This window comes from Eremothecium cymbalariae, chromosome 8 (assembly GCF_000235365.1).
Source record: "Eremothecium cymbalariae DBVPG#7215 chromosome 8, complete sequence".
NCBI lineage: Eukaryota > Fungi > Ascomycota > Saccharomycetes > Saccharomycetales > Saccharomycetaceae > Eremothecium > Eremothecium cymbalariae.
The window spans coordinates 213853-240396 of record NC_016456.1 but is presented as its reverse complement, the minus strand read 5'-3'; the positions used below and the strand labels follow the sequence as shown (position 1 = coordinate 240396).

Below are 26544 nucleotides of genomic sequence, written 5' to 3'. Positions count from 1 at the left end.
TCAGATGGTTGTTCCGGTCTACTAATTGAATCGTAGTCTTGATCTGCTCTGTGTCCAACCTTCGGAATACTGAACACATTTTCCCTTTTCCCAATCGGAATCTGTTTTTCCGGCTTTTTTTTGGGATTTTGACTAAAAAGCGCCTTTGCTTTTTTGCTGCAATTCGCCCCCCCCCCTCCCTCACATCCCCGCCGGGCAGCCAACCAGCTCGGGGGCCGAACGGCCACGAGCGCCACCGCCATCGGGGAGAGCAGGGAAACATGTTGATATCTATCCCTTTCACACATTTCGAAATATTACATAGTCAAGATTATATGTGTCTCTTGGTTGTTTCTATATTGCAAGGTTGCATGAAAGAATAACAAGAATTTGGCTGCCCGATGTAATAGTGTTGTGTATTTTGTCCCTGCTCGAACAGTAAATTACTGCAGGACACTAATCACGACTTTTTTTTTAATAAAGTACAACAGGATTGAGCAAAAGAAAAAAAACCGGTAAGCTGAAAGGCTTGTTTGTTGCATATAGCATAATACCAGACGGACTTGGGCATATTGTTATAAACCTGCGTAGTTTGTTTACTTTGGTTCTACCTGTGTATGTAAGACGCTGTTGTAGGTCTATTTAAGCACGGTGGGTTAGGGGATAGTGTGCTTAACATAAGTGAGGAATTAGATACCGAATCGGGCAATACGTTATGATTTCCTTGCCGACCTTTAAATTTTTCTGCACTCTTCGAAAATCGCATTATTGTTTGATTTTTCGGCGTGAATTCTGCTCAATCCGAAAACAGTGGGCGAGCGACGAAGCAACCGTTTTCTTCGTTAAATTTGGTCATGTGACCTGTGTCACATGACGGTAATGTCACGTGACTGCGGCGCCGCTCGTGGCGTGATAACGGAACCAGGGCTCTACCAGGGCATTAAAAAGGGTGAACAGTCCGAAGTCTGTACCATGCACATACAACATATAGCATATATGTAACATTATTTAGAGATACAAGTCTAGTCCGAGGCTATAGGAAGAGAATCAAGCTCATAACAAGTATTAGAGGGTTTTTGGGGCTTAGATATTTTGGATTTTAGAATAATTTCAAAAATGGTCAAGTTGCCTGGGGATCTTGAGGATCTTCAGGACTCTGAAGTTTTGAGGAATACACGGAAGCGTAAAAGCAACTCTATTTTACGAGTCGGGGTTTTAACTTGTGGTATTTTTCTGCTAGGTTGGCTGTTGTTTTATGCTTCTTCAGTAACGCAGTTTGTTCTTCCTTCAGATTGGTTGCTGGAGATGAGGTTCTCGAGCTGTGGAGGCGGACGAGGAGGAGGTGCAAGCGGAGATGGTATGTTCAACTCGGAGTTTGTTACAAGTTCGCGCTGTTCCAAGATTGCCGCAGTTTCCCCAAAATTTAACAAGTCCATAGGGACTATTTTTAATGATGCAGATTTCAAATCAGACGCAGTGTTGAAGTTGCGTGGGGCAGTGCAGATCCCAACAGTTATAGAGGACAACTACCCACCTCCTTCAGAAGATCTGGAATATTATTCCGAGTTCTTTAAATTACATAAGTACTTGGAGGAGCAGTTCCCTCTTGTTCATTCGTCTCTAAAGCTCGAGAAGGTGAATAAAGTAGGGTTGTTGTATACATGGAATGGGTCTGAGCCAGACTTAAAGCCGCTTCTCCTAACAGCGCATCAGGATGTGGTTCCTGTGAATCCGACGACTATCGATGAGTGGGAATATCCTCCGTTTGATGCGTTTTACGACGAGAAGAGGGATATAATTTGGGGGAGAGGTGTTCTAGATGATAAGTATTTACTAATAGCGGAGTTAATTGCTGTGGAACAACTTTTAAAGGATGGGTTTACCCCTAGGAGAACTTTGCTTATAGGGTTTGGTTTTGATGAGGAAGTCGGGGGTATCCAAGGTGCCAAGGAAATTTCAAAAGCGGTGTATGAGCGTTATGGTGATGACGGGATCTATGCACTTCTTGACGAAGGTTATGGTGTTCGAGCACTAAATGAACATTTATACATCGCTCCAATTTTGGTTAGTGAGAAAGGCTATGTCGATTTAGAAGTCAAGATCCATGGTCATGGCGGTCATTCCTCGGCGCCACCAGTTCACACTACGATTGGTGTTGCTTCTGAATTAATTTCTTTGATTGAAGATAAAGTGTTCCCATACCACTTTAATGAAGGAAACCCGCTAAATTCAATGCTAGAATGTGTTGCAGAACATACAGATTCTATGCCATATAATGTCCGCAGAGCTTTATTAAGTACTCACCGCAGTAGAATAGATGACATGGTCATTACTAGTTATCTTTCCCATAATCCCCTATATTCGCCAATGATAAGGACGACTAAAGCAGTAGATGTTATAAAGGGCGGTGTGAAGGCAAATGCTTTACCGGAGTCCACGACCTTCATAGTTAACCACAGAGTAGAAATCACCTCTTCTATAGATGCAGTTATAGAAGATGATCTGGTGCTTGTTAAAAGAGTAGCTAGAAGGCACGGGTATGGTATCACCTTAGAAGGCAAGGAAATCTGGCCGGCTACCCCTATTGGCTATATCGAGGTCACACCCCTTAATAGGTTGGATCCCTCTCCAATATCCCCTACAAGTGGTTCAACGTGGGATGTGTTCGCTGGCACATTGCAAGATGTTTATGAGTCCAATGTGCTCGTTGACAAAGATATTGACTTTTACGTTACGGGCTCATTATTTTCTGCGAATACGGACAGTAAGTTTTATTGGAATTCAACTAAAAATATCTATCGGATGAGTGCTGCGGTTTATACACCTGATATGATGGAAAAGATCCACTCAGTGAACGAATACATACATGGTTCTTCTCTCTTGAATACAATAGGGTTCGTTTATGAATATGTTGTGAACGTTAACGAACAATTTAAGGATTCTTAACCTTCAGGACATTAGTTTATAAGTTACTTTTTATCTTACTAACATATATGGCAAAATATTATAATTATGACAAGACATTAGAAGCACTGCATGTAATCAACTAATGGTGATTATTTATGTATACCAATGGTGAGAGACAAATCGCACCTCTTTAATAAAAAACTTTTGTATGTTAAATGAATAGCCCCAAAATCATTTATGTTTATACTTACACTCGGATTTGAAGTCTATATCCTCTGCATGTGTAGTATTATCTGCTATAGTTGAACCACTGTGCATACTTCTATGTACTTCTTCTTCTACAGTGTTTAGTTTGGCGTTGATTTCCTCAGAAAACGAAATATTAGTAAATGGCGAAATATCAGCGAAAGGAGAGCAATCTACAGGACCATTAAAGTCCAAATCGTCTTCAACTGATAGCATCAGATCATTCAAAGATTTATCTTTACCGTACCCTAGTTCTTCCATTTTAACGCCATACCTTTTTCGTCTTTCCTGCCTTTTAATATCTTGTGGCAGCACATAGTCGATAACAAAGTTTGAAGGAGCACTATTGGTAGATCTCGTGTCGTAACTAAAGGTAGCAGTACTGTCACTTATTGTACCGATACTGAACTGTTCATAACCTTGTCTTTTCATGAATCGACCAGTCAATTTGGATACACGAGAGTCAGAATTTTTCTCCAGATATCCGTTGAACTTATCCAGTATTTGACCTAGACCTATGGATCTTAAGCATTTAGCATATAGTGCTAATGCATCTGAACCCAAACCAAAAATCAAAAATACCAGATAAGACATGAAAATGTACAGCCAAATGTTATACAACGGAACACCAGGATCAAAGTGTGGAATAAAGTACCACATACTGGGCGTATGTATAGCGGCGAAACTATATGCTCCTCCAACATTCTTCAGCTCATATACAAAGGAAAACACCGAAAATGGGAACATAATAAGAATAATTACCAAACAAAATATTAAAAGTCTTGCAAATCTAGATAAATTCAACCCTGAATTAGTACAGTGTAATAAGTCTCTCACATCTTTCCGCTTTTGATAGAATACCCATAACAGCAACATTGCATATATAAACCCAACAAGAGACCAAAGAAACATCCAGACCGTATATGTCATTGTAGTGACCCATGTAGGCGAAAGCATATTCTGACATCCATTATATCTAAAAATCCCAAATCTGAGAACTTGAACCAAATATGACAAACTCATAACTAATATTGGAGTTATTAAACAGAAACTCAAATCAACCAGAAGCTTACGCCAGGAACTAGCATCAGGCAATACTGACTTGGCCTTTAATATAACATGCAAATTATGTGCAATATTCGCAACTGCACAAGATACGCCAACATTAGAGCCCATCTCTAGCTTTATAGCAATATCACACCAACCATAACCATTCCATTTGCTAACAAAATCTTCTCCTCCCCATATTGCTGCATCGATGATAGATTTAACATTCACAATCAAAAGCCATATAATCAGAATTATAGCTGGTGTATTCCTGGTTTTTGCATGCCACACCAAAGGAGGTAACAGTAATATTAGAGCTATCAATGAAAGAGCAATAATCACTTGAGCGTATCCCATACTATTAACTAATGATTGTTTATTTCTTCTTTCGTAAATGCGGTGACAGCGGTAATGGCAATGACAGCGCTTGTCAACCGACAGAAAAGAATATCGAAATGGATAACAGCATGCTTTTTTATAGCATGAAAAGGAGGAAGTAATTACTTATCTGAAACAACAAATGTATCTCAACTATATTTGCCAATATATCTTTTGCTACATTGCTAAACGTCGTTTCACAACTTTTGAGTACTATAGTTAATGCCCTGTAAACCTGCCTAATTAGTCCATCAATAGAAGCATGCAAAAAAAGTGCCCGTTAAATAAGGTTCAGAGCTCGGCGCACATCTAACTGTGTTGAAAATTACATCTCCAAATTGGTTAGCAGTAGATCGAAAAAGTGAACAACAATGGATATAATTAACAACGAAAAAACGAATGACTTAAATTAACCATTTACGGAGTTATGACGGGTATTCTGGCAGTCATATTGATAGGCCAATAGCAACGTCGTCAAGTTAACCACAATTGTTTTTATAGCTTTGAATATAGAATGAGGGTGGTTAGCGCAACAAGGGAATATGCTATTATACTGGATTTTTGAGTTAGTTTAATACCGATAGACTTAACATCATCCATTGGAGCATATATAGAAACCTTAGTTAATTTAGATTGATGGACCGATTTCGGTGAAATTGAGTTCATTATCTTGTATAGTGTACTTGCTGTAATTACATCGTCGTCAAAATCAATTTTATCTGAAAAGAAGACTCTGGTATAGCCTTTGGAATCAAAAATTACTCCTCCGGCCATTATACCATGTGGATCTCTTTCTAGATATGCTGGTGCTTGAATTCCAATACCCACATCATCAATCCCTTGGAAAGTATGGAATGCAGAGTATAGATGATTAACTTCAGTACTATTCATAACCTCAAAAATATCAAATTCTCCACAGCCGCTTGCCCAACAGGAACATTTAACGTTGTTTGGATATTGGGCAGTTCTAGGGATGTGTGCATTCAATAGCCATATTGCAGGCATGTCGTAGAATTCAAAGTGTGGATTTGGAGTTTGAGGCTCCGTAGGCATTTCAAATTCGAACAAAAACATTTTGGTATCACCATCAAAACCATGATAAGCAGGGATGCCTTCACGGTAAACCCCGCAAGCTCCATCAAATGCAGATGGTGGACATTCCAATTCCGAAAATATTACAAACTCCTCATCAGAACTAAGCACTGCTTCATCAGATAAAGTTGTGGATTCAACCGCACTCGCAATACCTGAATCATCTGCGTATGAAAGAGCCTTGCCCAAGCATAGAGAATGAGGGCCTTCCTTGTTTAAAAAGGTGACATTTTCTCTCTTTTGAGTAGATGAATCATAATGAGCCATACGCTCCCAATCACCTGAATGAGGATTTCCAAGAACATAGTAAGGAGATGTGTAAAAGGCGAACTTGTGCAATTTGAGAGGTCCACGGAAATGAACAGTTACAGCATCATCAATAGGGGCAATATTTCCTGAGAACCAAACACGTTCACCAACATCACAACTGCATGTATCTTTTTCGATATCGTTTAAAGAACTGACTGGGAGATAAGAGCCTGTAAACCCAACATTCACAAAATCAATAGCTTGACATAGCTTACTATTTTCAGTATTAAATATCTGAGACTTAACTGGTAACACAGATTCACCGTTGTCAACAGATTTCACTGTTCCTAGCAATAGTACCTGACTTGCTAGGGCTGTTGCGATGTTGTACATTTTCAATGAACGTGAGTGACAAACCAATATTAGGCATACAATTACACATAATAAAACTCTTCATAACAATAATAATTAATATCTGTCATTAGCAGATGAATTCTCGTATTTTTTTATCATCGTTCTAGAGTATTATTATTTCTCTGTGTTTACTTTACTCGAGGTTTTGTGGCACGATTTCCTGCCATGGCTTTCATCACCGTTAAAATTACATAATCGTGATGACAATCTCCGTGACGCATGATGATGCAAATCTGATGTTTGAAACTCGACCTACCGGTTCTGCAAACCTCGAAGAGAGTAGTAGGGTAAAAAAAGTAATAAAATAGGTTAGCATTTCAGTTCTGATTCTGCAAGTTGGGTAAACGAATCATCATTAGAGGATACATAGAAAGCTTACATCAAGACTCATGTGTTTTCATAATGTTGTAGCTAGTTTAGAATTATATTATTAATATGTTTTTGTCTTCGATGAGTGCAATGTATGTGATGACAGAAGGGAGCAACAATACTATAGGTATATATCTATCATTGGAACATCATTGACACTATCGGTACTGTATTTTATCCAGCAATATTCATTTGACTTTTATTGATATTATAACTTGAAGTTGTTGCAAAAAAAGTCATGACTAAGGCAGTATTACCTATAATACACGCCCCTGCCCTTAGAGACCATTTTAAATAACACTTTTTCCAATAATCATGAGATTCAATGACGTGTTCTGCCATCATTTTGTAATGGTGATAATGAAGAAGCTTTAACAAGTCAAAAGAGGCATCATTTTCGACAGTCGTAACAACATCACAAATATCTTCTGCAGTCTTGGTATCACATTTCTGACTTACAACATGATATGTGTTATTTTTTCCTTTAGTTATGGTGACAATCTGACGTTCCATATCTCTTTCCATTTCAAATTGAGTAGGTAATTCATTATCGGCAACCGTTGGGAACATCACATCATTGTAGTGCCATAAATGTATATAAATGCACAATCCTATTATTATAAACCAGAACAACGGAATAAAAAAACCTGCTACGAAAAACCTAACGATATATGATCTATATCTTTTTGAAGCAGAACAACTTGTACACTGACAAAAATATATTCCTAATTCTTCTTGGAAAGGGATAATTCCTAATTCGCACATATTAGGCGATTGATGCAGTTTGAAGTTAACCCTCAACTAGAGAATAAGATCACACTAGCTCACAATTACGGTTTAATTTATAATATTACAAAAAAGCTTAAAAAACTGACACATCAGCTCCGATATAACCCCTTGCCCTGGCAACACAACATATTCCCATTTTGGGTAATTACAATGGTGAAACTACTCAGATGCATTTGATCCAAAATTTCATGCATGAATATATAAAACAAATAAATTACAAAAATACTTCTTTTCACCCCTGATACGATACTTATATGTGATATACCAATTTCCAAAAGGGTGTTATTTAATTACTTTGACGGGGGCTTTTGGTGGATTTTCAAAACCAGTTTATCCATGTAGATTTTACAAAATTCTTTCACTTTCTTTTTCTTTTCTTTGGTAACCTCAGATGGAGGCACTTTGTTTGGATCTTTCTTTAATTCTTTGTTAGATAATATTTTGACAATATCTCTTGCACAATCCTTAATACGTCCTCTATCTAACCCACTTTCGTATGACTTTATTAAGTTGGGTACTAAGGATGCAAAAAACTTATTCCATTTATGTTCACTACGACTGACAGAATGCGTCTGTTTACGCCTTTCTCTCCTCTCTATCTCTTCCTTTTCTTTCTGCAGACGCTCTTGTAGTTCTTGTTCTTTTTGCTTATTCGCCTCTTCTATGATTTGTTGTAATTCTGACTTTTTCTGCTTTTCTATTTCCAGTTTTTTCTTTAAATAACGGACTTCTTCTTGTTTCTTCTTCTCCAGTTCCTGTTTTTCCCACTCCATCCTTCTTCTTTTACGTTTCTCGTACAAATCTGGGTCCAAAGGTCTTTTCTTGGTGCGATCAAAAAAAGTTCCGTTAGATCTTGATGAATTAATAGAATTTGGAGAATTTGATTTATGAAAGTCATTAGACTGATCGCCTCTCGTAAGTTGTCTTTGTGTGAAATTCACGGAATTTCCACCTTCATGGTTTTCCTGTCCCGCTGGTATTCTGATTCTTCTAAAGTCGGTTACATTACTAATTCCATTGGCGCTCGAATCTGCAGGATCTCTCTTAGCAATCCGTTGGTATATTTCAAACGTATCCCATCGTTCAGAAAGTTGAGTAGCAATTTTTTCTAGCCGGGGGTTTGACTTCAATGAATTTATCTTTTTGTCAATCTGCGAGGATATTATACCGTTTTTAGTGGTCCTTGGCAGCTTACTGAGATAATTAAGAATCGTGTATTGGGTTTCCTCATCATCAAACATTGTCAACAACTTATCAAAACATTTATAACCATGTAATTTAATAATCTGGTAACACATAGTTTCGTCTTCTGTAAGAAGCAAACGCTGAAGTAGTTTGGAACATACAAATTCATTATCTATCTGCAGCAACACACTCATAACTTTGTTAACATCACTGTATTTAATACATGGTTCTAATTCGAGAGAATTCACGAATTCGACATTAATATTATTAGAATCACCTTTATCGATCTCCTCACCTTTCGCTTTTTTCATTTTTACCCACTTCTTCTCTATTGATGGTTTAACTCCTAGTGCGTCTGCATAATTCTGGGGTAATAAAGAAGCCGCATCAGTTTGGGTTTTGCCACCAAGAAACCCAATACAATTTGGCTCATCACAATAGCATGGTTGTGCTGTTGCACCATATCTATCAACATTATAATCAAAAGTAATCTCCTCACCTTTAAAAATCTTCCTATTAGCAAATATACCCATCTTTAGTTTGCCTGCAACATCCCATTTACTAACATATGCATTAGGATTACATGAATGATTACAGAACCTAGCCAAACAACCTTTTTCAGTAGCATCAATAAATTCTCCAGTTTGTAACATCATGAAATAAAAGTGCTTGTATCCTCTTACATCATAGTCCACCATTCTTTCACGAAACTCAGATTCAGATATCACCTCTCCAATATACTCATAAATAAATTCATTAGCTTCAATATCTTTCTCAGCTCTTACCCCATAACCTTTTTTTTCTGTTTGGAATACGGCAATATCTGCATACTGCCTTCCTTGAAACCTTTGGTTTTGGCAATTATCACCACATGATGTACAGAGTTCATTAACACATTCAATCAGTGTAAGCCTATTTATACAGTCTGAAGTTTCACCACATGCATGGTTTTTTCCATCTCTATATTCTTCAAAACAATCACACTCCATAAATTCATGACTAGGTGAGTTTCCTAGACGCTTATGAGCATATGTAGATTTTTCCAATTCTATAAAAGTCTTCTTAGCTTGCTCAGTTTTATCTTCCTTGTCTAAAAATAACCCAACTGTGCCTTGAAGCGGTAGGCTATTCGATGGCGATGAAGATGTTGACATGTTTTAATACCTGGTTCTGGCCGTTTATACTGGTATTCTTTATGAAGAGTTTTGAATCACACACAGTTCGTATCTTTTGCAATTAGAACTTGCGCTAGTTAGGGAGATAAATGAACCAGAATCCAAACCACTTAGGATATGAATATATTGCAGAGGGCTTAGTTGTCAATTGAACTTTTCGAATTATCTTAAATTTGTTTAAAAGAAAAAACACGCTAAATCGTCCCAAGTTATTTACCACGTGACCTATAAAAGGGATATTACTGGAGTAATTTCAAGTATTAACGGGAGTGAAGAGTTAGACCCAATTGTTCTCTGCATTGCTATGTACAAATATACCCATTAAATGGTAAGTCTAGTTGATTAGTTCGCGGAATGATTCATAGAGTAATTTGATTTTGTCATCTGTATCCACTGGGTCCTCCCATTTCTTCCATAATGCAGTTAAATGATTGTCTATAAAGTGAATAGCTTCGTCCAACCTTTGCGATATATTACCCTGTTTCCCATTTTGAAAGATCTTTTTCGTTCTTTGAATGAATGCTTTCGTAGTTCGATCTTTACTCATAGTGATTTCACCGATTTCCCGAGAACGTAGGGAAATTAGCAACGTCCTTGAATAATCTGAGGTTTTCAAGTCATCCTTCATACATTCTAACAACTTACGTTCTGTATTTGAAGAAATAGGACACGCTTGCAGTTGGAAAATTGGATCAAAGTTGTGCATGTAAGATGCATAACATGGTAATAGTTCTTGACTTGGAAAACTTAGATCTTCTATTATGGGAACTTCGAGGACGGGCCCATGTGACTCCGTGGCTGGAGATGTGCTCAAACCAAGCTCATCTAACTGCTCGCATATGCTACTAAATCTATCATGTAATAACTTTTTATCATGGACCCTATTGACGTTTCTTGGCATGTTAACCTTTTGCATTTTAGTTTTTGTAGTGGTTGTTGGAAGTGTATTGCCGTATCCCAGCCACGGGTATTCCTCATACTCGTTAATAGAGGGGGAACCTTGAGACCATCTGTTTATAGTGGGTGTGGTAGATGCCGTAGCTGTTGATCCGTTATCACCCGAGACACTAGTTACGCCTAAAAGCTGTTGATGAAGTGATGAATTGCTGTTATTTCGCTGGTGGAGAAATGGGTTTTCGGGAGACTCACTAGCCCTTGGTGAATGGCTTAAAGGCATCGACTTTTTGAACCATGAGCCATAGCTGCCATACTGACTATTAAGAGATGATGATATACACTGCAAAGAGTTGGTGCTTCTTAAAGAGGATGGCAAAAAAACATGTGCAAAGGGAGTTTCTTCAGATGACTTGCTTAATACACTTGAAGTTGATCTTTTTCGCGGAATCCCCCACCCTTTACTGGTGATAGTGCTAATATATTTAACATCAGTGGGCTCCACTTTTGGTTCCACAATAGGTGTAACAGAGTCGGTATCAATAAACTGAATTTCACCTTGATATCGCGGCCCCAAAAACGCAGAGACAATAAATATTAGCTTATTAGCAACTATGACATTTCCTGACATTATCACAATACGTGATGCCTTATTTTGGGTCAACTCACCCGCAGAATCGTATTTCACCTTGGCTAGGAGCGCCGGTAGGAACTTCAGTTTGTGTCCATCTTTTACCTCCAACCAATTAAAAACCTCTTTGTACCAAGCTGTGGTAAATTCCATTGAGTGCTCAGGATAAAGGAAGAGCCTAGGGCTTTCAAGCAAACTGTGTAACGGAATTATTAAATTCCTGTAAAACTTGTGAAAAATAGACTCCGCATGAGTTGGTGAGCTCACCTTCAACTCCTTAGGAAGTAAGATATCTGCCTCCAACAAAGGGGCTAATAACTTCTGACAGTCATCAAACCACTTGCTAACCTGTGACCAGCACTCAGTTAAAACTGTAAAAAAACACTCCGGAATACAACACGAAATTGCAATCCTCTGTGGGGGGCCTATCGTCGACGGTATGTGAATATTATAAAATATCCGCGTGACAACAATTAACCGCGCACTCTTTATCAATTTTATTTTATCACTTTGGCAACGATCACTAATCCTCACAGGTGATCCAAATATATATTCCTTCAATTCAGATAATGGTATTTGGCCTACATTCCCGTTTGAACACGACAAAGGCCCCATCGTAGCATTCCGTGAACAAGAACAATCCAACACCACCTGGTAGTTATCCCGACTCATCATCTGGCCCAACTCTTGCGCAACAACTAGCCGAAATGTAGACATAGCGCCATTCACCTTCCACCCTCCGTCTATCTTTTTACATCCATATAACAGTAATTTTAACTCATCCGGAATGTGAATAGGAGGAGGTGGTGTAGTTTCAACAGGATGCTGTGCCCCTTTACCATCTTCTTTACCACTCTGTGAACCCCCCAAAAGATCAGCAAAAGAACTGGTTCTCAACAGCCTTCCCAACATCCCAATATCCTCTTTGATTTGCATATGCCTCCACTTACTAGCTGTGTTTTAATTTGTAATCGCCGTTTATATTATTGTCCTATAACTTGTGGACAAATGCTTGAATATTCCTATTTCATAAATGACCCTTACAGTAATTAGAAAACGGCTCGAGCGCGTGGAAAGAAAGCACCCAGCCAACTGACCAGTAAAGAACGGATTACAGAACCTTACTACTAGTGTTATTTATAGTTGTCGAGGAGGAAGCATACTACATTTGAGTATTCAGCTAGTGCATAAGCATTTTCGGTGTTCAGGTTGAAACAGGAGAGCAGAGGAAGGTCGATGTCAGGGATAATATTATCTAGATGGATAGTATATATTACTATTTCATCAGGGTTATGTATTGCAGGAGGGTTAGTAGTTCCGATAGTTTCAGTCTATTATTCGTCGGAACACAGTGTTAATTCTAAACTGTTAAATTATGGTCTTTCGGTTAGTGCGGGTGCGATGTTGTGCAGCAGTATATATACAATGCTTCCCAGGGACCAGTCGAATATGTGGGTCGTCTTTTTGGGGTTTCTTTCTGGGGTGACAGTGAGCTTCTTCTTGGATTATATTATACATAAATATACAAGTGAGAGTTTGATCCACTGTGCCCATAGGCCAGTGGAATCCGATGAAGTGGGCCCGGGAATGCCTGAGTCTTTGGGGGATACGATTATCGCTGAGAATACTGGACATCAACACCCATGCCATAGGAATGAGGACGATGAGCGGCTGCCGCTCATCGCAAGTTTATTGCCTTCGCAGAACAATAGCGGAACATGTATACCATTGGCAAAGTCGGTTACCATTGCTTCAAAAACATCTACCCATGTTCCAAGTTGCAACTCTGATAGAAAGCTGTCTGTTGTATGTGTCGAAAGTAACATAGGATATGACCTAGAAAACCTCGCGACTTATAGGGAGCATTTTATTTCAGGTAGTTCGCAATTACAAGATGAGGTCACTGGGGACATTTCTAATATATATGGAACTGGCGGTTTAGAACAAAATAATGTACATTATAGTGTGGATGATCACCGTCATATAGTCGCTACACCATTTTCAAAATTACTTTCAATTGGTATCCAAACTTGTATAGTGATCACACTCCACAAGTTCCCAGAGGGGTTTATTATATATTTTACTGGTAACGACAGTATGGATACTACAATTGGGTTTTCAATTTTCTTGGGCCTGGCTGTGCATAACTTTATAGAGGGATTCACCATGACACTACCATTATACAGTGCTTTCAAGTCAAAATGGTTGGCAGTGCTCGTAGTGGCTATTATCACGCTATGTTCGCAACCGTTGGGAGCACTAATTGGCTACTTAACTTTCCGCAACAAGCATGATAATGGTAGTAGCAAAAAGCCAGATATGACAGTACCTTTGAGTTTAACAGCTGGATTCCTCTTTGTGCTTGCCCTACAAATGTTTCAAACAGCTGTAGCTTTCAGTGACACACACCATCATCATGAAGACGATAATGGAAAGCAGATTGAAAGCGATCATAGTTCAGGTACAATGTGCTTGAAGTGGTGTTGTTTTGGGGTTCTATTGGTACTAGCTAGTAATGCATTTTCTCATGAACATCTGTGAAATAGTATTAAATTGTATCAAATTGGTTGATATAAATATTTAATTTATGCACTGTAGCCGTTTGTGGATTTTAATTAATTTATTTTTTAAAGGAACGTACGATAAAGACCCATATGTTTTATAAGTATAGTAATAAGTTCATCGCTTCTCCTCTATGAGTGAAGTTTTAACAGATTCTGAGTTAGGTGGCGCGGTAGAGGAATCATTGGAAGTAAAAGTATCATCCATATCCGATGAGGTGCCAATTTTGGATGCTTGAGGACGGAAAGATAATTGTTGAGATTCTAAATTGTAGTTCTCGGACAGTTCAGGAATGCTAAAGTTATATTTTCCCCAGAAATTATATAACCCACTAATTCCTACAAGGAAAACCAGAAATATCAGAAAAGTATAATTCATGGTGTTGATGGTCACAGGAACTGTGACAGGCATACACATACAAAACATAACCAGACCCAACCATAGTAATACAAAAACATCCACAGGCCAGCCCAATCTATAACGAATTTTAACACCAGCACCCTTGATGCCTCTCCTTCCCGTTAACATAACGCAGATAATTGCAATAGATGAGGCAGAACATAAACATAATACGGATGCACCAATAAATGAGTTGTATGCATTTCCTGATATAAAAGGCAGTAGACCAAAAATGTACGAGATTCCCATACTTAAATAAACGGCATATCTTGGCACCTGAGATTGGGAGTCAGGGGACACATATGACCATAGGTCGGAATATGGCAGACCATGATCGCGGCTCATACTGTAAACGGCACGGGAAGATGTTGTAATTGATCCAATACCAGAGAATAACAAATTGCCCAAGATTAATAGTACCTGGAAATATGAAACGATTTTAGACCTTGTAGATTTTGTGAATATTAAAACAATTTCCATCACTCTGGAATCATTCATAATTTCTTCTGGTTCTGGAATAACTAGTAATATTGGGATTAAATATATTATCCCACATATAGTAGATACAAGTACAGATTGAGACATACCTTTAGGAATATCTTTCTCTGGTTCTCTAGTTTCATCCGAAAGAGCAGGAAGTAAGCTGAAACCTTGTAAAGTAAAGTTGGATTGTTGAAATCCACCAACCATAAATGAGAGTACAGCACTGCTGTACCCTGACAACTTATTGTCAAAATGGAAGAATGCATATAGAAAGGGCCTGAACGAACCATAATGGAACATTAGAAGAAGAATGTCAATAAAAGCGACAGCGTAAAGTATCCAATATATGCACACAGTATTGATAATTTCTAGATACCTCGCGAAGTTAGAATTAATAATACCGGTTATTGTAATACAAAGAAAGTAAACCAGTACCGTCCAAATAATTAGGTTGTCTTCAGAAATCAAGCTATCGCCAGAGATTGTGACTAACGAGATTATCAGTCTAGCGCCCGCATATTGAATACTGGCATTCATAACACAGTTTCCTAATAGCATCAACCACCCAGTAAAATATGCAGTCACCAGTCTGTAATTATCGGGAGCTAGCATAGCCACACTACCGTGTAATTCTATAGGGTACTTTGAAACAACTTCTCCAATCGATAGTGATGTTAACCAATTCATAAACCCACATATTATAAATGCTCCCAGTATTGTCAACGGTCCACCGTTCACAAGCCCAGTAGATAGACTAGTACTCATTCCCAATACGGGACTCATTAAGCCAAAACCCAACCCAATTACAGAATATTTACTTAGCAACGATTTATCAAGCCTTTGTTCATATTGAAAATGCTCTACGAGCACTGTATCATCATCATCTTCCTTGAGTATCGTTTGCAAATTGCTAATTAAATTTTCTGGGATGGCATTAATTCGATCCCTTATAGCTGTGTTATTAGGCAAAGAAGAATATCTGGCCATTTTCAAAGTACCATCCACTTATAGGTAGGCGTTTATCAATGAAATCTTCTGAAGCTGCTGTATGTGCCTAGTGATTATACGCAAACTTTCTATTTTCTAACTTTAAAGGGTAGCCCTATAGTAATCTAAAAGGCTAAATCAAAGCAGCGGTGGTTTGGTTTTTCCAATATAAGGATTCAATGCAAGTTTTCGAGATATGCTGAATGAAGAGTTTATCTGTAAATTAATTCCCGTGTTGCTAAATTGTATATTAATGCCGCTATATAACACAGCTGTCATTTAGGTGCTGCCCATCTTTCTCGAAAGGCATCAATTATTAACATTTTGATTTATACTATATTTTAAAGATGCCTAAAAAACGCCTTTATAGCAAAATAACTGAACACTTACACAGCTCAATTCGAGAGGTCAATAATGCTCGTAGTATAATAAAGAAGAGGTTTGTATCACAAATATTTCCTTTAATTATGGTTAAGTAGGTTTTAGCACGTGACCAAAAATACTGCTTAAAAGCTCATATAGGTAGACTAAGGAGTATAGATCATGGTTAGAATAATGAAGTACATTTAGATTAACTGATAAGTTATTTATTCCTTCTTTATTTACCGAATATATATAGTATGATTTTTGTTTGAGTTTAAAATCGTAATGGTTCCGAACGAACATTTGACAAAATATGTCAATAGTAAATAGGAATTATGCACATGTAAAGCAAGGTGAATAGCAGAATGGATGAAGATATATATGATGAATTTGGCAATTTGCTTAATGAAGAGCAGTATGATTCAGATTCGGATAATCACTCAGGCAGCTTTGTTTCCGATTCTGAGGTAGATCATAAGAGTAATAACAATGGTACTATGGGCGATGAGAACGTGACGGATCTTACTATTAGACAACCCAAATTATCGGAAGTATATGGCCCCGATGTGGAGGTTCTAGTGGAAACTCAAGATCGTGATGATGTAAACCTTCCACTAGTTCAGCCATATGACACGAAGCGGCGAGTTTACAATGCTGTGTTCACTCAGTTGAAGAGAAATATTCCAAAGGCAGCATACGACAGAGAATACATGCTGCAACTTGCTTCATCTTCAGAGCGCTGCATTAATATCTGTGTTTGTGGTCCTTTGCACTCAGGGAAGACGTCGCTTATGGATATTTTGGCGATAGAATCACATGAGAGATTACCATATCTGTCTAAGGCTATGAAAGATGGTTGGAAGCCGTTAAAATATACGGACAATATCAAATTGGAGATCGAGAGGGGTTTATCAATGAAGTTAAATGGATTTACTTTTATTAAACAAGACTCCAAGGCTAAATCTCATGTAATCACTGTCTTGGATGCACCGGGACATGTTAACTTCTTGGATGAGACTATAATTACAATGGCTGCCAGCGATTGCTGTTTAATAGTCATCGATGTTGTTGAAGGCATAAATTCCATTGTGGTTTCATTAATTAAACGTGCACAAAGAGAAAAACTCCCGGTATTATTCGTTTTGAATAAGATTGACAGATTAATACTAGAATTGAAACTCCCTCCTAGAGATTGCTCTTTAAAGCTACACAAACTCGTGGATCAAATTAATATATATACTATGCAGAGATATTCTCCAGAATTGGGGAATATTGTATTTGCATCAGCCAAATTCGGTATTGTTTTTACTATTGAGCAATTTGTTCACTATTATTATGCTCACAACGTAGGGTCAGACACAGATAAATTTGTTGAAAGAATGTGGGGGGAAGTTTATTTCAATGCAGGCAAATTTTCCAAAAATCCAAACGCTAAGAAGGAAGTCACATTTGTACAGTTCATGTTGAACCCTCTCTACAAGTTAATTTCGCATACATTATCACAATCCCCCACGGACTTGAAGTCTATGTTGAAAAAAGAATTTAAGGTCGATCTCTATTCTAGTTTTTATAACCTTGATCCATTACCTTTGCTGCGACATATACTTAAACTGGTATTTCGCGATAGTGTCAGCCTTTTGGATTCTATTGTAAAATATGGCGCTACATCAGAAATTAAGTCCTCTACCATAATACCAAGCTCTTCTACATATACTGTTGCACATGTCCTTAAATTGATGGATTATGGCGGCGAATTATGGTCTTTAGTTCGTGTTTACAGCGGGATACTTAAAAAAGGTGACTTGGTTAAGTTAATTAACGAGTCTCAAGACTCCGAGATTATAGATGAAGACGAAGTCCCCACAATTAATGTTGAAGAGATGGGCTTGCTAGGTGGCAGATATGTTGTTCCCATTACGCAGGCATCAAGAGGACAAATTGTTCTGATAAAGGGTCTAGACAATTATTACTTGGGAAAAACTGCAACTTTATTTACAGAGTATTCTTACAGTTTCCCGTCAACCAAGTTTATGAATGAACCAATCTTTAAAATAGTTGTGGAGCCCATCAATCCTAGTGAACTTCCAAAGCTGGTAGAGGGCTTAAATCTAATTCACAAATTATATCCTGGTGCAGTTGTAAAAGTAGAAGAGAGCGGAGAACATGTCATTATTGGAACAGGTGAGTTGTATTTGGATGTTTTAATGTATGATCTTCGTCATAATTATGCAAATATTGAGATAAAAGTATCTATGCCACTTGTTAAATTTTCAGAAGGATGCAATAACACTTCTTTTGCGGCAATTCCTGTCACTTCACCCAACGGTTTGATTAAGTTGAGTGTTAGTGCGGAACCGTTAAAGCGTGATATAATCCGTGACATGATCAACGGGAAGTTACAGAGTGCTGAATTCGACAACATTAAAGTTCTATCAAAAAAATTGCGAACTGAATATGGTTGGGACTCTCTAGCCGCAAGGAACGTGTGGAATTTCCATAATTGTAATGTATTCATCGATGACACGCTACCTGACGAAGTTGACAAGGAGTTAGTTAAGTCCGCTAAGCGTCAAATTTTGCAAGGGTTCAAGTGGGCCGTTAAGGAAGGTCCATTAGCAGAAGAACCAATATATGGTGTCTCTTTCAAACTTTTGAATTTTGATATTACCGGTGATATCACGAATTACTCTGCGCAAATAATCCCTCTAGTCCGTAGAGCTTGTTATGTTGCGTTGCTAACTTCCGAACCGATACTCCTAGAGCCTATATACGAAGCAAGCATCCTAGTGTACGAGGTCTTAATCCCAGTTGTAGAAGAACTGTTGAAGAAGAGGCGTGGTTCTCGCATTTACAAGACCGACACAATTGTGGGCACTCCGTTGGTGGAGATAAAAGCCCAGATACCCGTAATTGAATCCATTGGCTTTGAAACCGATTTAAGGTTAGCAACTAGCGGTGCGGGTATGTGTCAGATGCATTTCTGGAACCGTATATGGAGAAAAGTCCCTGGCGACGTGATGGATGAGGATGCACTAATACCAAAACTAAAACCAGCTCCTATCAACAGTTTAAGTAGAGATTTCGTCATGAAAACAAGACGTAGGAAAGGCCTCTCTTCCGAAGGATATCAGACCAATGATGGGCCTACACTAGAAAAATATGTTGATCCCGACCTCTACTCCAAAATGAAACAGAATGGCTTGCTTTAACTGTCAATTAACTGTTTTCGCTTGGATGTACTGCATATTACCTGTATATAAATCAAAATCAACCTTCGTTTCAAATGATACATATTTCCATAGTTTTTTTCTTTTTAGCGATAGAAAATTTTTTTGAATAGTGATGAGATGAGCGTAAGCTACCATACTGTTGTTGGACTGAATTAATTCTTAATTGTATACCAATTAGCGAGAGGGCTCCGTATATATCACCAAGTCGAATCAAAATGGTAAAAGGGTCTAACCTGAAGCAATCGTCGGGTGGTAAAAAAGTTTCAAAGAAGGTAGCTGTGCCAAAAGATATTGCATTGAAGAACGGTGCTGAACAAAGTGAAGCCGAGAGTGTTAGTGCATCTGAAGTCTCTTCGGGAACTTCAGCTGAATACGAAAGCAAAGCTCTTTCTAGGAAAGAAAGAAGAAAGATTAAGAAACAGCAAAAGAAGCAAGAGGTACAGGAAGAAGTCGAATCTGAAGAGGACGACGAAGAAAATCAATTAGATTTGGACCAATTGGCGAGGAGTGATTCTGAATCTGAAGATGAGGAAGAGCCGGTAGATGGGGAAGAAGAGGAGGAAGAGCCGGTAGATGGGGAAGAAGAGGAAGAAGAGGACGACGACGAGGAAGACGACGACGACGATGTGCCGTTCTCAGATGTCGAATTTGACTCGGACGCTGATGTGGTTCCTCATCATAAACTTACTGTCAACAACTCAAGAGCAATGAAAGACGCATTAGAACGCATTCAAGTTCCATGGAAGAAACACTCATTCCAGGAACATCAAGCCATCACCTCTGCATCGTTCACAGACGAAGGCATCAAAGACATATACGACGACACCGAAAGAGAACTTGCCTTTTATAAACAAGCTCTAAGCGCTGTCGTACAAGCTCGTGATAAACTGAAAAAGCTAAAGGTTCCCTTCAAAAGACCGTTGGACTACTTTGCGGAAATGGTCAAGAGTGACGAGCATATGGATAGATTAAAGATGAAACTAATTAAGGAAGCCAGCGATAAGAAGGCCCGCGAGGACTCCAAGAAACAGAGACAACTCAAAAAATTTGGCAAACAGGTACAGGTAGCGACTCTGCAACAACGTCAGAAGGAAAAGAGAGAAACCCTCGATAAGCTCAAAACGCTGAAGAAAAAGAGAAAGCACGATCAAATCGACGAGAACGACTTTGAAGTCGGTGTCGAGGAAGCCACCTCTGAGAAAAAACGCAAGCCCAACACTAAACGACTAGCCAAAGATAGCAAGTACGGATTCGGAGGCATGAAACGTTACAACAGAAAGAACGACGCCCAATCCTCCTCCGAAATGGGCGACTTCTCTCAACGCAAAATGAAAGGAAAACCGTCCCGCCCAGGCAAGAGCAAACGTTCCAGAAGGCACTAAAACAACCTAATCATATCAAATCACTGTAATTTTGGACAAGCAGCCCCCCCCCAGCCCACTCCATATACCGTACTCTACTGTTGTATAATATTACATGTATATCTCTGCTCCTCTGCTCGGTACGGGGAACCGTTTTGTATCATGTATTATGTAAATTGACCTACATCCATACACGCACAGATACATAGCCATCAGTTTATATCGCGAGTTCACAAAAACAACTGAGAATGAGGATACCGTATTCCTCCATAGAGCCACAAATGTCCCTTATGGCACTCGTATCTTGCTTCCAGTCATTGTCAGTCTTCCTTTTTTTGGCGCTTTCCTTCCGACTCTTTTCTGACGTTGATAACAGAAGAACAATTAGAATAAAACAGATTAAACAACCGTTTTAGGAGCCGTTTTTTACTGCAGGATGCTTCATGCCAGATTCAGGGGAAGGAGAATGCTCGAGAATCGAAAGTAAAATCCCCACACCTCGTATTTAAAATGGGTATATCGAAGAGTTACCACAAAATTGCAGTCTTTCGATTATTTAATTACCCTCCTTGGTAGAAAATCAAGTGGCCGAAATTTGGGCGCGATGTCGACGTATATAAATGGTGATGAGATTATTTTATTATTTGGTTTTGTAGTGTTTGGATATAGTGTATATAAATACACAGGTTCGGGTTGCTGCAGAGAACAACATCAGGTTCCTTTAATCTGGACTCATCGAGATATATATAATAATAATATATATATTTTTGGTATCATTTGGGGTTGAGATTCAAAAACTTTTAGTACACGATCATGACCAAGGAAGATAATCGGAAGAAATTTCTGGACCAGTTCCCATCGTTGGTGGCCCAGCTAACCGAAGCTTTGAAGACGTATGGTATTCCTCAGGATGCTATTGATTGGTACGAGAAGTCGTTAATGTATAACACGCCTGGGGGGAAGTTGAACCGTGGGTTGTCAGTGGTTGACACATATGTGATTTTGAAGGGCCTCAACTCACCTTTTGACATGCCTGACGAGGAGTACAGCAAGGTTGCTTTGTTGGGGTGGTGCGTTGAGTTGTTGCAGGCTTACTTTTTGGTTGCTGACGACATGATGGACAAATCGATCACCAGAAGGGGCCAGCCCTGTTGGTATCGTATTGACGAGGTTGGTGACATGGCCATCAACGACGCGTTTATGCTGGAGGCTGCGATATACTGTTTGTTGAAGAGGAACTTCAGGAACGAATCGTACTACGTCGATTTGTTGGAGTTGTTGCACGATGTCACTTTCCAGACGGAGGTGGGCCAGTTGTTGGACTTGATGACTGCGCCAGAGATGCTAATTGATTTGTCGAAATTCTCCTTAGAGAGACACTCGTACATTGTTATTTTCAAGACCGCTTATTACTCCTTCTATTTGCCTGTTGCGTTGGCGATGCATATCTCCGGTGTCAACGACGAGAGGGATCTCCAACAAGCAAAGGATGTGTTGCTCCCCTTGGGAGAGTACTTCCAAATCCAAGACGACTACTTGGACTGTTTTGGCAAGCCAGAAGATATCGGCAAGATCGGTACCGACATCCAAGATAACAAGTGTTCTTGGGTGATCAACGCCGCTTTGAAGCTATGTTCTCCCGAGCAGAGAAAGATCTTGGACGACAACTACGGCAGAAAGAGCGACATCTGTGAACAAAAGTGCAAACAGGTCTTCGCAGACTTGAACTTGGAAAAAGTCTACGAGAACTACGAAGAACAAGTCGCCGCAAAATTGAGAGACAGAATCGAGATGACCGACGAGTCCCGTGGATTCAAGCGTGAGGTTTTGTATTCTTTCCTAGACAAGATTTACAAGAGAAAGAAATAAGACAAACGGACACATACCCCACCCCTCCAAAACAAGTTATTTCCTGGACCCTTCGGCTTCCCCCCCCACAAAAAACCCGCTGCCCGATGAAAGCTATCCTCTATTCGCTAACAACCTCCTTTCCACTTCTCTCTTGCCACTCCATTCGAATTCCACATCCCATCCAGAAAGGCCGTCGTTATCGTCTTCTGCAATAGAAGTACGTTTCTACTTGCCCGCGGCCACCGGCCCCACCCCACCACGCCACCCCCCTCGTGCACACACTCCCAGTAGCTATCGACCCAACATCGCTGGATATCGCCCATCCCACACACATACTATTTCTGTTATTATATAATCTATGTGCTGCAATATGCTGCATTATGTAACAAACCCAGGCTGTCTGACGCAATATGTAGCAATGTACGAACCAATCATATTTGACAGTTTTTCGCCGGTGCCCGCAAGAACCAAAAAAACTTCACTTGCACCACCACCAAACAAGATACTTGAACGCACACAGCAGCCAAAGCACACCGTTACTCAGCTCCACGCAATCCAACAGCAGATCATTACCATGGGTGGCGGTCCTCAAGCGAAAACCTACATGGGCTGGTGGGGCTCTCTAGGCTCCCCAGCACAGAAATACATTACTTCCTACTCCGTGTCGCCATACGCGCAGAAGCCGCTCGCGAACATCTTCCACAACGCTCTTTTCAACACCTTCAGGAGAGTCAGGGCACAGGCCCTGTACGTCCTCCTTCCTGCGGGCATCTACTGGGCCTGGTGGGTGAACTGCAGAGACTACAACGAGTATCTGTACACCAAGGCGGGCAGAGAAGAGCTGGAAAGAGTCAACAACTGATGGCCGCGCCGCCGGAAATTAGCGGAGCGAGCTGGGCAGCGGCCCCGCAGGGCCGCCGCTGTATGTATGCGCGTATATACTTATCTATTTATAATGGATACTGGCCAAACCATGCCACCCTGCCACCTTAGTCGTGCACAGGCCCAGCCTCCGCGGCGGCTGGGCCCTTCAACCGTCACCGTCCACGGCCGCCGCCGCCGTTTGTATCGATTTTTACGGTTTACGTTCTGGGCTGTCCGCGGTGGTGGTTCTCGGTTTCCCCCCGCTAAAGGGCCAAATTTAAAAAGAATTCGCCTTCTGGATTATTAGACGGAGAGTCCCCTGATTCAGCGTTACACAAACTGGCAGTCAAAAAGGAATAGGATCGATAAGGGATTGGCGACGTATGGTGATGTTATGTCGAACACATACAATGTGAAACAAGGTTTGAAAAGGTGTGATACAGGGACGTTGCTAGAAAGGGACTTTCCATCGGAGGTTGTGTCTGTCGATTCGTTAACATCTATGAATGAGAAGTCGCAAAAAGGGCCGGGCGGAGTTGGGCAGCAGCAGCGGCAGCAGCCACGGGGGGTGATGGTCGGGGGGGGTGATGAGGTGGGTGGGGGGGCGAGTGGAGGGGAGTACAACAATGGGGATGAGGATACCATATATTTCAAGCCCAAGAAAATCTATCGGTTGGAGCAGGAGTCAGCGTCTAGGCAGACGTTGGTGCGGGTGTACTCGGATACGGAGCGGTCTAATTTCAATGAGGTGACTGGGAAGCGGATGTTTGACGACTGGAAGTACAGGCCTATCTATTACAACGAGGAGGTGCATCACCGGGATGGGGTTGGCGGGGTTGCTGGGGGGCATGGGGGGGCACGCGGGGGGGCTGATGGGTATGTGCGGAGGAGGTTTTCGATTTCAGGTTCGAGGGATGGGAAGCTTTGGTCTGCGTTGGCTTCGGAGACGTCTGGGCACATGGGGGTGGATGATGCTGCGTTTGGGGACATGCAGGATGAGTATATCCCAGACCTTGATTTTGCAGATGCGGTGCGGAGGTGGCAGGCGGAGGAGGACATGAAGGATTCGTCGGTACCGCTGACGCGATATAATGTGTGGTCTGAGGATGAGTCTGATTTCAATTTGGACAGTGCGTCGTCGTCGATTATCATTGAGTCCAGCCATGCGCAGGTTTCGCCGATTCCGTTTCCCAACTCTGCGGGGAAGTCTCCGCATAGCGCTGCGAATTCGTTGTTGACGCTGAACAAGGCTCTTGGTCATCGGGTTAGCTCTCGTATTTTCTCGCCCAGTAATATCGAGAATAAATACAAGCGGCACAAGTCTATGTATGACTGGGGGTCTCTTCTGTCGATGAGCTCTACTGGCTCGATTGCGGAAAAGTTTAGCCAGGAGGATATCAAGGCGGTGAAGCAGAAGATCCCGGATGACTTTTTGTCGTTGCCTTATACGCAACGGAAGAAGATATTGGTCGAAATTGCACCTGATAAAGATTACAAGACTATAATGTCCTTATTTAAAAAATACAGTCTGGGTGGGAGCAACAGTTTTACGCACTTGAGTAACCAAGGTTCCAGAAGATCGCGCCATGGCTCTATGGCATCGCAGTATTTGAGTTCTTTCACTCCGTCGTCGGCTTCGTTCAAGCCAGATGAAAGAGGAACTGTTGTTTTGGGCCACAGGTTAGGAAAGATCATTGGGTTTGGCGCGTGGGGTATGATCAGAGATTGTTATGATGTTAAAGAGAATTTTATAATTTCTCCGAGCGATGCTCCGCCTGAGACTACAAAGGCCATCAAAATTGTCAAATTTAAAAACAATAAAAAGGTCAAGATGCAAGTCTTGAGGGAGATCTCAATTTGGAAAAAATTGCATCATCCAAACATTTTAGCGTTGCTCAATTGGAAACTAGAGGACGATTATGCTGCGTATTGTCTAACTGAAAAAATTCAGGATGGAACCTTGTATGATTTGGTTAGTTCTTGGGGCGAGTGTGTCACAACGACTATTCCTTTGAATCGTAGATGCCAATATACTATAGCATTATCACTTCAGATTATTTCAGCTTTGAAATACATGCATTCGAACTACATAGTACATGCTGATATAAAGCTTGAGAACTGTTTGTTAGAAAGAATCAGCGATGATTCATGGAAAGTTTATGTCTGTGATTTTGGCATGAGTTGCCATTATAAGAATGTACGAGTGAATGATGATGATGAATCTTATGACCCTGATGAATCTATTGAATTTACATCTGTACTTGACGGGAAAGTCGTCACTACAAAGCTCCGACCAACCGTTCCGAAGTCGTCTTCTAATAGTGGTTTGAAACCCCTAACAAAACTACAAAAAATGATAAAAAGTAAACAATTAACACATGATGATACACCTCTAGGCATTTCTGCCTTCCCAAAACAATATGGCCCTTCGTTAACTAGTACTGTAATGTCACCATCTTTATCCTCATGGAAACATGGCTCCCCTAATGGCCGTAATGACTTAACTAATGAAAAGTCCGATAAAGCTGAAACAAATAACGATAATTGTAGTCCTAAAGGCATGGAACCTCACTCACATATAGGCTCTTTGCCTTACGCCGCTCCTGAATTGATTTATCCAAGTCCTCCTCCATTGGGACCGAGCGCTGATATATGGGCGGCAGGCGTGACTATGTACGCCATGTTGACTGGCAAATTGCCGTTTAAACATGAATACGAACCTAGATTGAGAGCCATGATCTCATCTGGTAAGTATGATATAGATCTACTACGGTCCGTTTGTAATGGGCGCATTGAAGATAGCGTTGAATCATATGATGTAGAGGTGCAATTCCATGGATTGTACAACGCTGTTCGCGGTTGCTTAACTAAAGATATGACACAGAGGTGGGAACTAGATATGGTTGATGTAGTTTTGAAGAATGATGATCATCGTAACTGAGTTGTTCACCCTATAATTTTTTCTTTTTGGTTGAATTAATGTTGATTAAACCCGGTATATTTCCTCTCATGAATTATATTATTACTATTACTATTACTATTACTATTGTCTTCCTATCTAACGAGCTACATTTGATCAATGTATTGGT

At 40.1% G+C, this 26544-nt stretch overlaps 13 protein-coding genes across 13 annotated transcripts; 7 read left to right on the top strand and 6 right to left on the bottom strand.

The window, feature by feature from the left end:
* Window positions 1-1095: 1095 nt before the first annotated feature.
* CPS1 (Gly-Xaa carboxypeptidase) lies at window positions 1096-2925 on the top strand (the record flags this gene model as incomplete). Its single annotated transcript, XM_003648175.1, has 1 exon — window positions 1096-2925. One exon carries the CDS (start codon window positions 1096-1098, stop codon window positions 2923-2925), a length of 1830 nt encoding a protein of 609 aa, XP_003648223.1.
* A 192-nt stretch (window positions 2926-3117) lies between these two features.
* STE3 (Ste3p) lies at window positions 3118-4536 on the bottom strand (the record flags this gene model as incomplete). Its single annotated transcript, XM_003648174.1, has 1 exon — window positions 3118-4536. One exon carries the CDS (start codon window positions 4534-4536, stop codon window positions 3118-3120), a length of 1419 nt encoding a protein of 472 aa, XP_003648222.1.
* Window positions 4537-5052: 516 nt separating this feature from the next.
* On the bottom strand, window positions 5053-6291 carry TOH1 (Toh1p; the record flags this gene model as incomplete). The annotated part of the gene is made up of 1 exon (XM_003648173.1): window positions 5053-6291. The coding sequence occupies one exon, from the start codon at window positions 6289-6291 to the stop codon at window positions 5053-5055; it is 1239 nt and encodes a 412-aa protein (XP_003648221.1).
* Window positions 6292-6855: 564 nt separating this feature from the next.
* ASG7 (Asg7p) lies at window positions 6856-7446 on the bottom strand (the record flags this gene model as incomplete). The annotated part of the gene is made up of 1 exon (XM_003648172.1): window positions 6856-7446. One exon carries the CDS (start codon window positions 7444-7446, stop codon window positions 6856-6858), a length of 591 nt encoding a protein of 196 aa, XP_003648220.1.
* A 314-nt stretch (window positions 7447-7760) lies between these two features.
* Window positions 7761-9809, bottom strand: SET2 (histone methyltransferase SET2; the record flags this gene model as incomplete). Its single annotated transcript, XM_003648171.1, has 1 exon — window positions 7761-9809. The coding sequence occupies one exon, from the start codon at window positions 9807-9809 to the stop codon at window positions 7761-7763; it is 2049 nt and encodes a 682-aa protein (XP_003648219.1).
* Window positions 9810-10164: 355 nt separating this feature from the next.
* On the bottom strand, window positions 10165-12291 carry LST4 (Lst4p; the record flags this gene model as incomplete). The annotated part of the gene is made up of 1 exon (XM_003648170.1): window positions 10165-12291. The coding sequence occupies one exon, from the start codon at window positions 12289-12291 to the stop codon at window positions 10165-10167; it is 2127 nt and encodes a 708-aa protein (XP_003648218.1).
* Window positions 12292-12591: 300 nt separating this feature from the next.
* ZRT3 (Zn(2+) transporter ZRT3) lies at window positions 12592-13896 on the top strand (the record flags this gene model as incomplete). Its single annotated transcript, XM_003648169.1, has 1 exon — window positions 12592-13896. The coding sequence occupies one exon, from the start codon at window positions 12592-12594 to the stop codon at window positions 13894-13896; it is 1305 nt and encodes a 434-aa protein (XP_003648217.1).
* A 138-nt stretch (window positions 13897-14034) lies between these two features.
* Window positions 14035-15786, bottom strand: TPO5 (Tpo5p; the record flags this gene model as incomplete). Its single annotated transcript, XM_003648168.1, has 1 exon — window positions 14035-15786. One exon carries the CDS (start codon window positions 15784-15786, stop codon window positions 14035-14037), a length of 1752 nt encoding a protein of 583 aa, XP_003648216.1.
* Window positions 15787-16514: 728 nt separating this feature from the next.
* On the top strand, window positions 16515-19358 carry SNU114 (U5 snRNP GTPase SNU114; the record flags this gene model as incomplete). The annotated part of the gene is made up of 1 exon (XM_003648167.1): window positions 16515-19358. The coding sequence occupies one exon, from the start codon at window positions 16515-16517 to the stop codon at window positions 19356-19358; it is 2844 nt and encodes a 947-aa protein (XP_003648215.1).
* A 236-nt stretch (window positions 19359-19594) lies between these two features.
* EBP2 (Ebp2p) lies at window positions 19595-20761 on the top strand (the record flags this gene model as incomplete). The annotated part of the gene is made up of 1 exon (XM_003648166.1): window positions 19595-20761. One exon carries the CDS (start codon window positions 19595-19597, stop codon window positions 20759-20761), a length of 1167 nt encoding a protein of 388 aa, XP_003648214.1.
* Window positions 20762-21553: 792 nt separating this feature from the next.
* On the top strand, window positions 21554-22609 carry ERG20 (bifunctional (2E,6E)-farnesyl diphosphate synthase/dimethylallyltranstransferase; the record flags this gene model as incomplete). Its single annotated transcript, XM_003648165.1, has 1 exon — window positions 21554-22609. One exon carries the CDS (start codon window positions 21554-21556, stop codon window positions 22607-22609), a length of 1056 nt encoding a protein of 351 aa, XP_003648213.1.
* Window positions 22610-22949: 340 nt separating this feature from the next.
* On the top strand, window positions 22950-23453 carry QCR8 (ubiquinol--cytochrome-c reductase subunit 8; the record flags this gene model as incomplete). The annotated part of the gene is made up of 1 exon (XM_003648164.1): window positions 22950-23453. The coding sequence occupies one exon, from the start codon at window positions 22950-22952 to the stop codon at window positions 23451-23453; it is 504 nt and encodes a 167-aa protein (XP_003648212.1).
* Window positions 23454-23849: 396 nt separating this feature from the next.
* Window positions 23850-26396, top strand: NNK1 (protein kinase NNK1; the record flags this gene model as incomplete). The annotated part of the gene is made up of 1 exon (XM_003648163.1): window positions 23850-26396. One exon carries the CDS (start codon window positions 23850-23852, stop codon window positions 26394-26396), a length of 2547 nt encoding a protein of 848 aa, XP_003648211.1.
* Window positions 26397-26544: the final 148 nt, after the last annotated feature.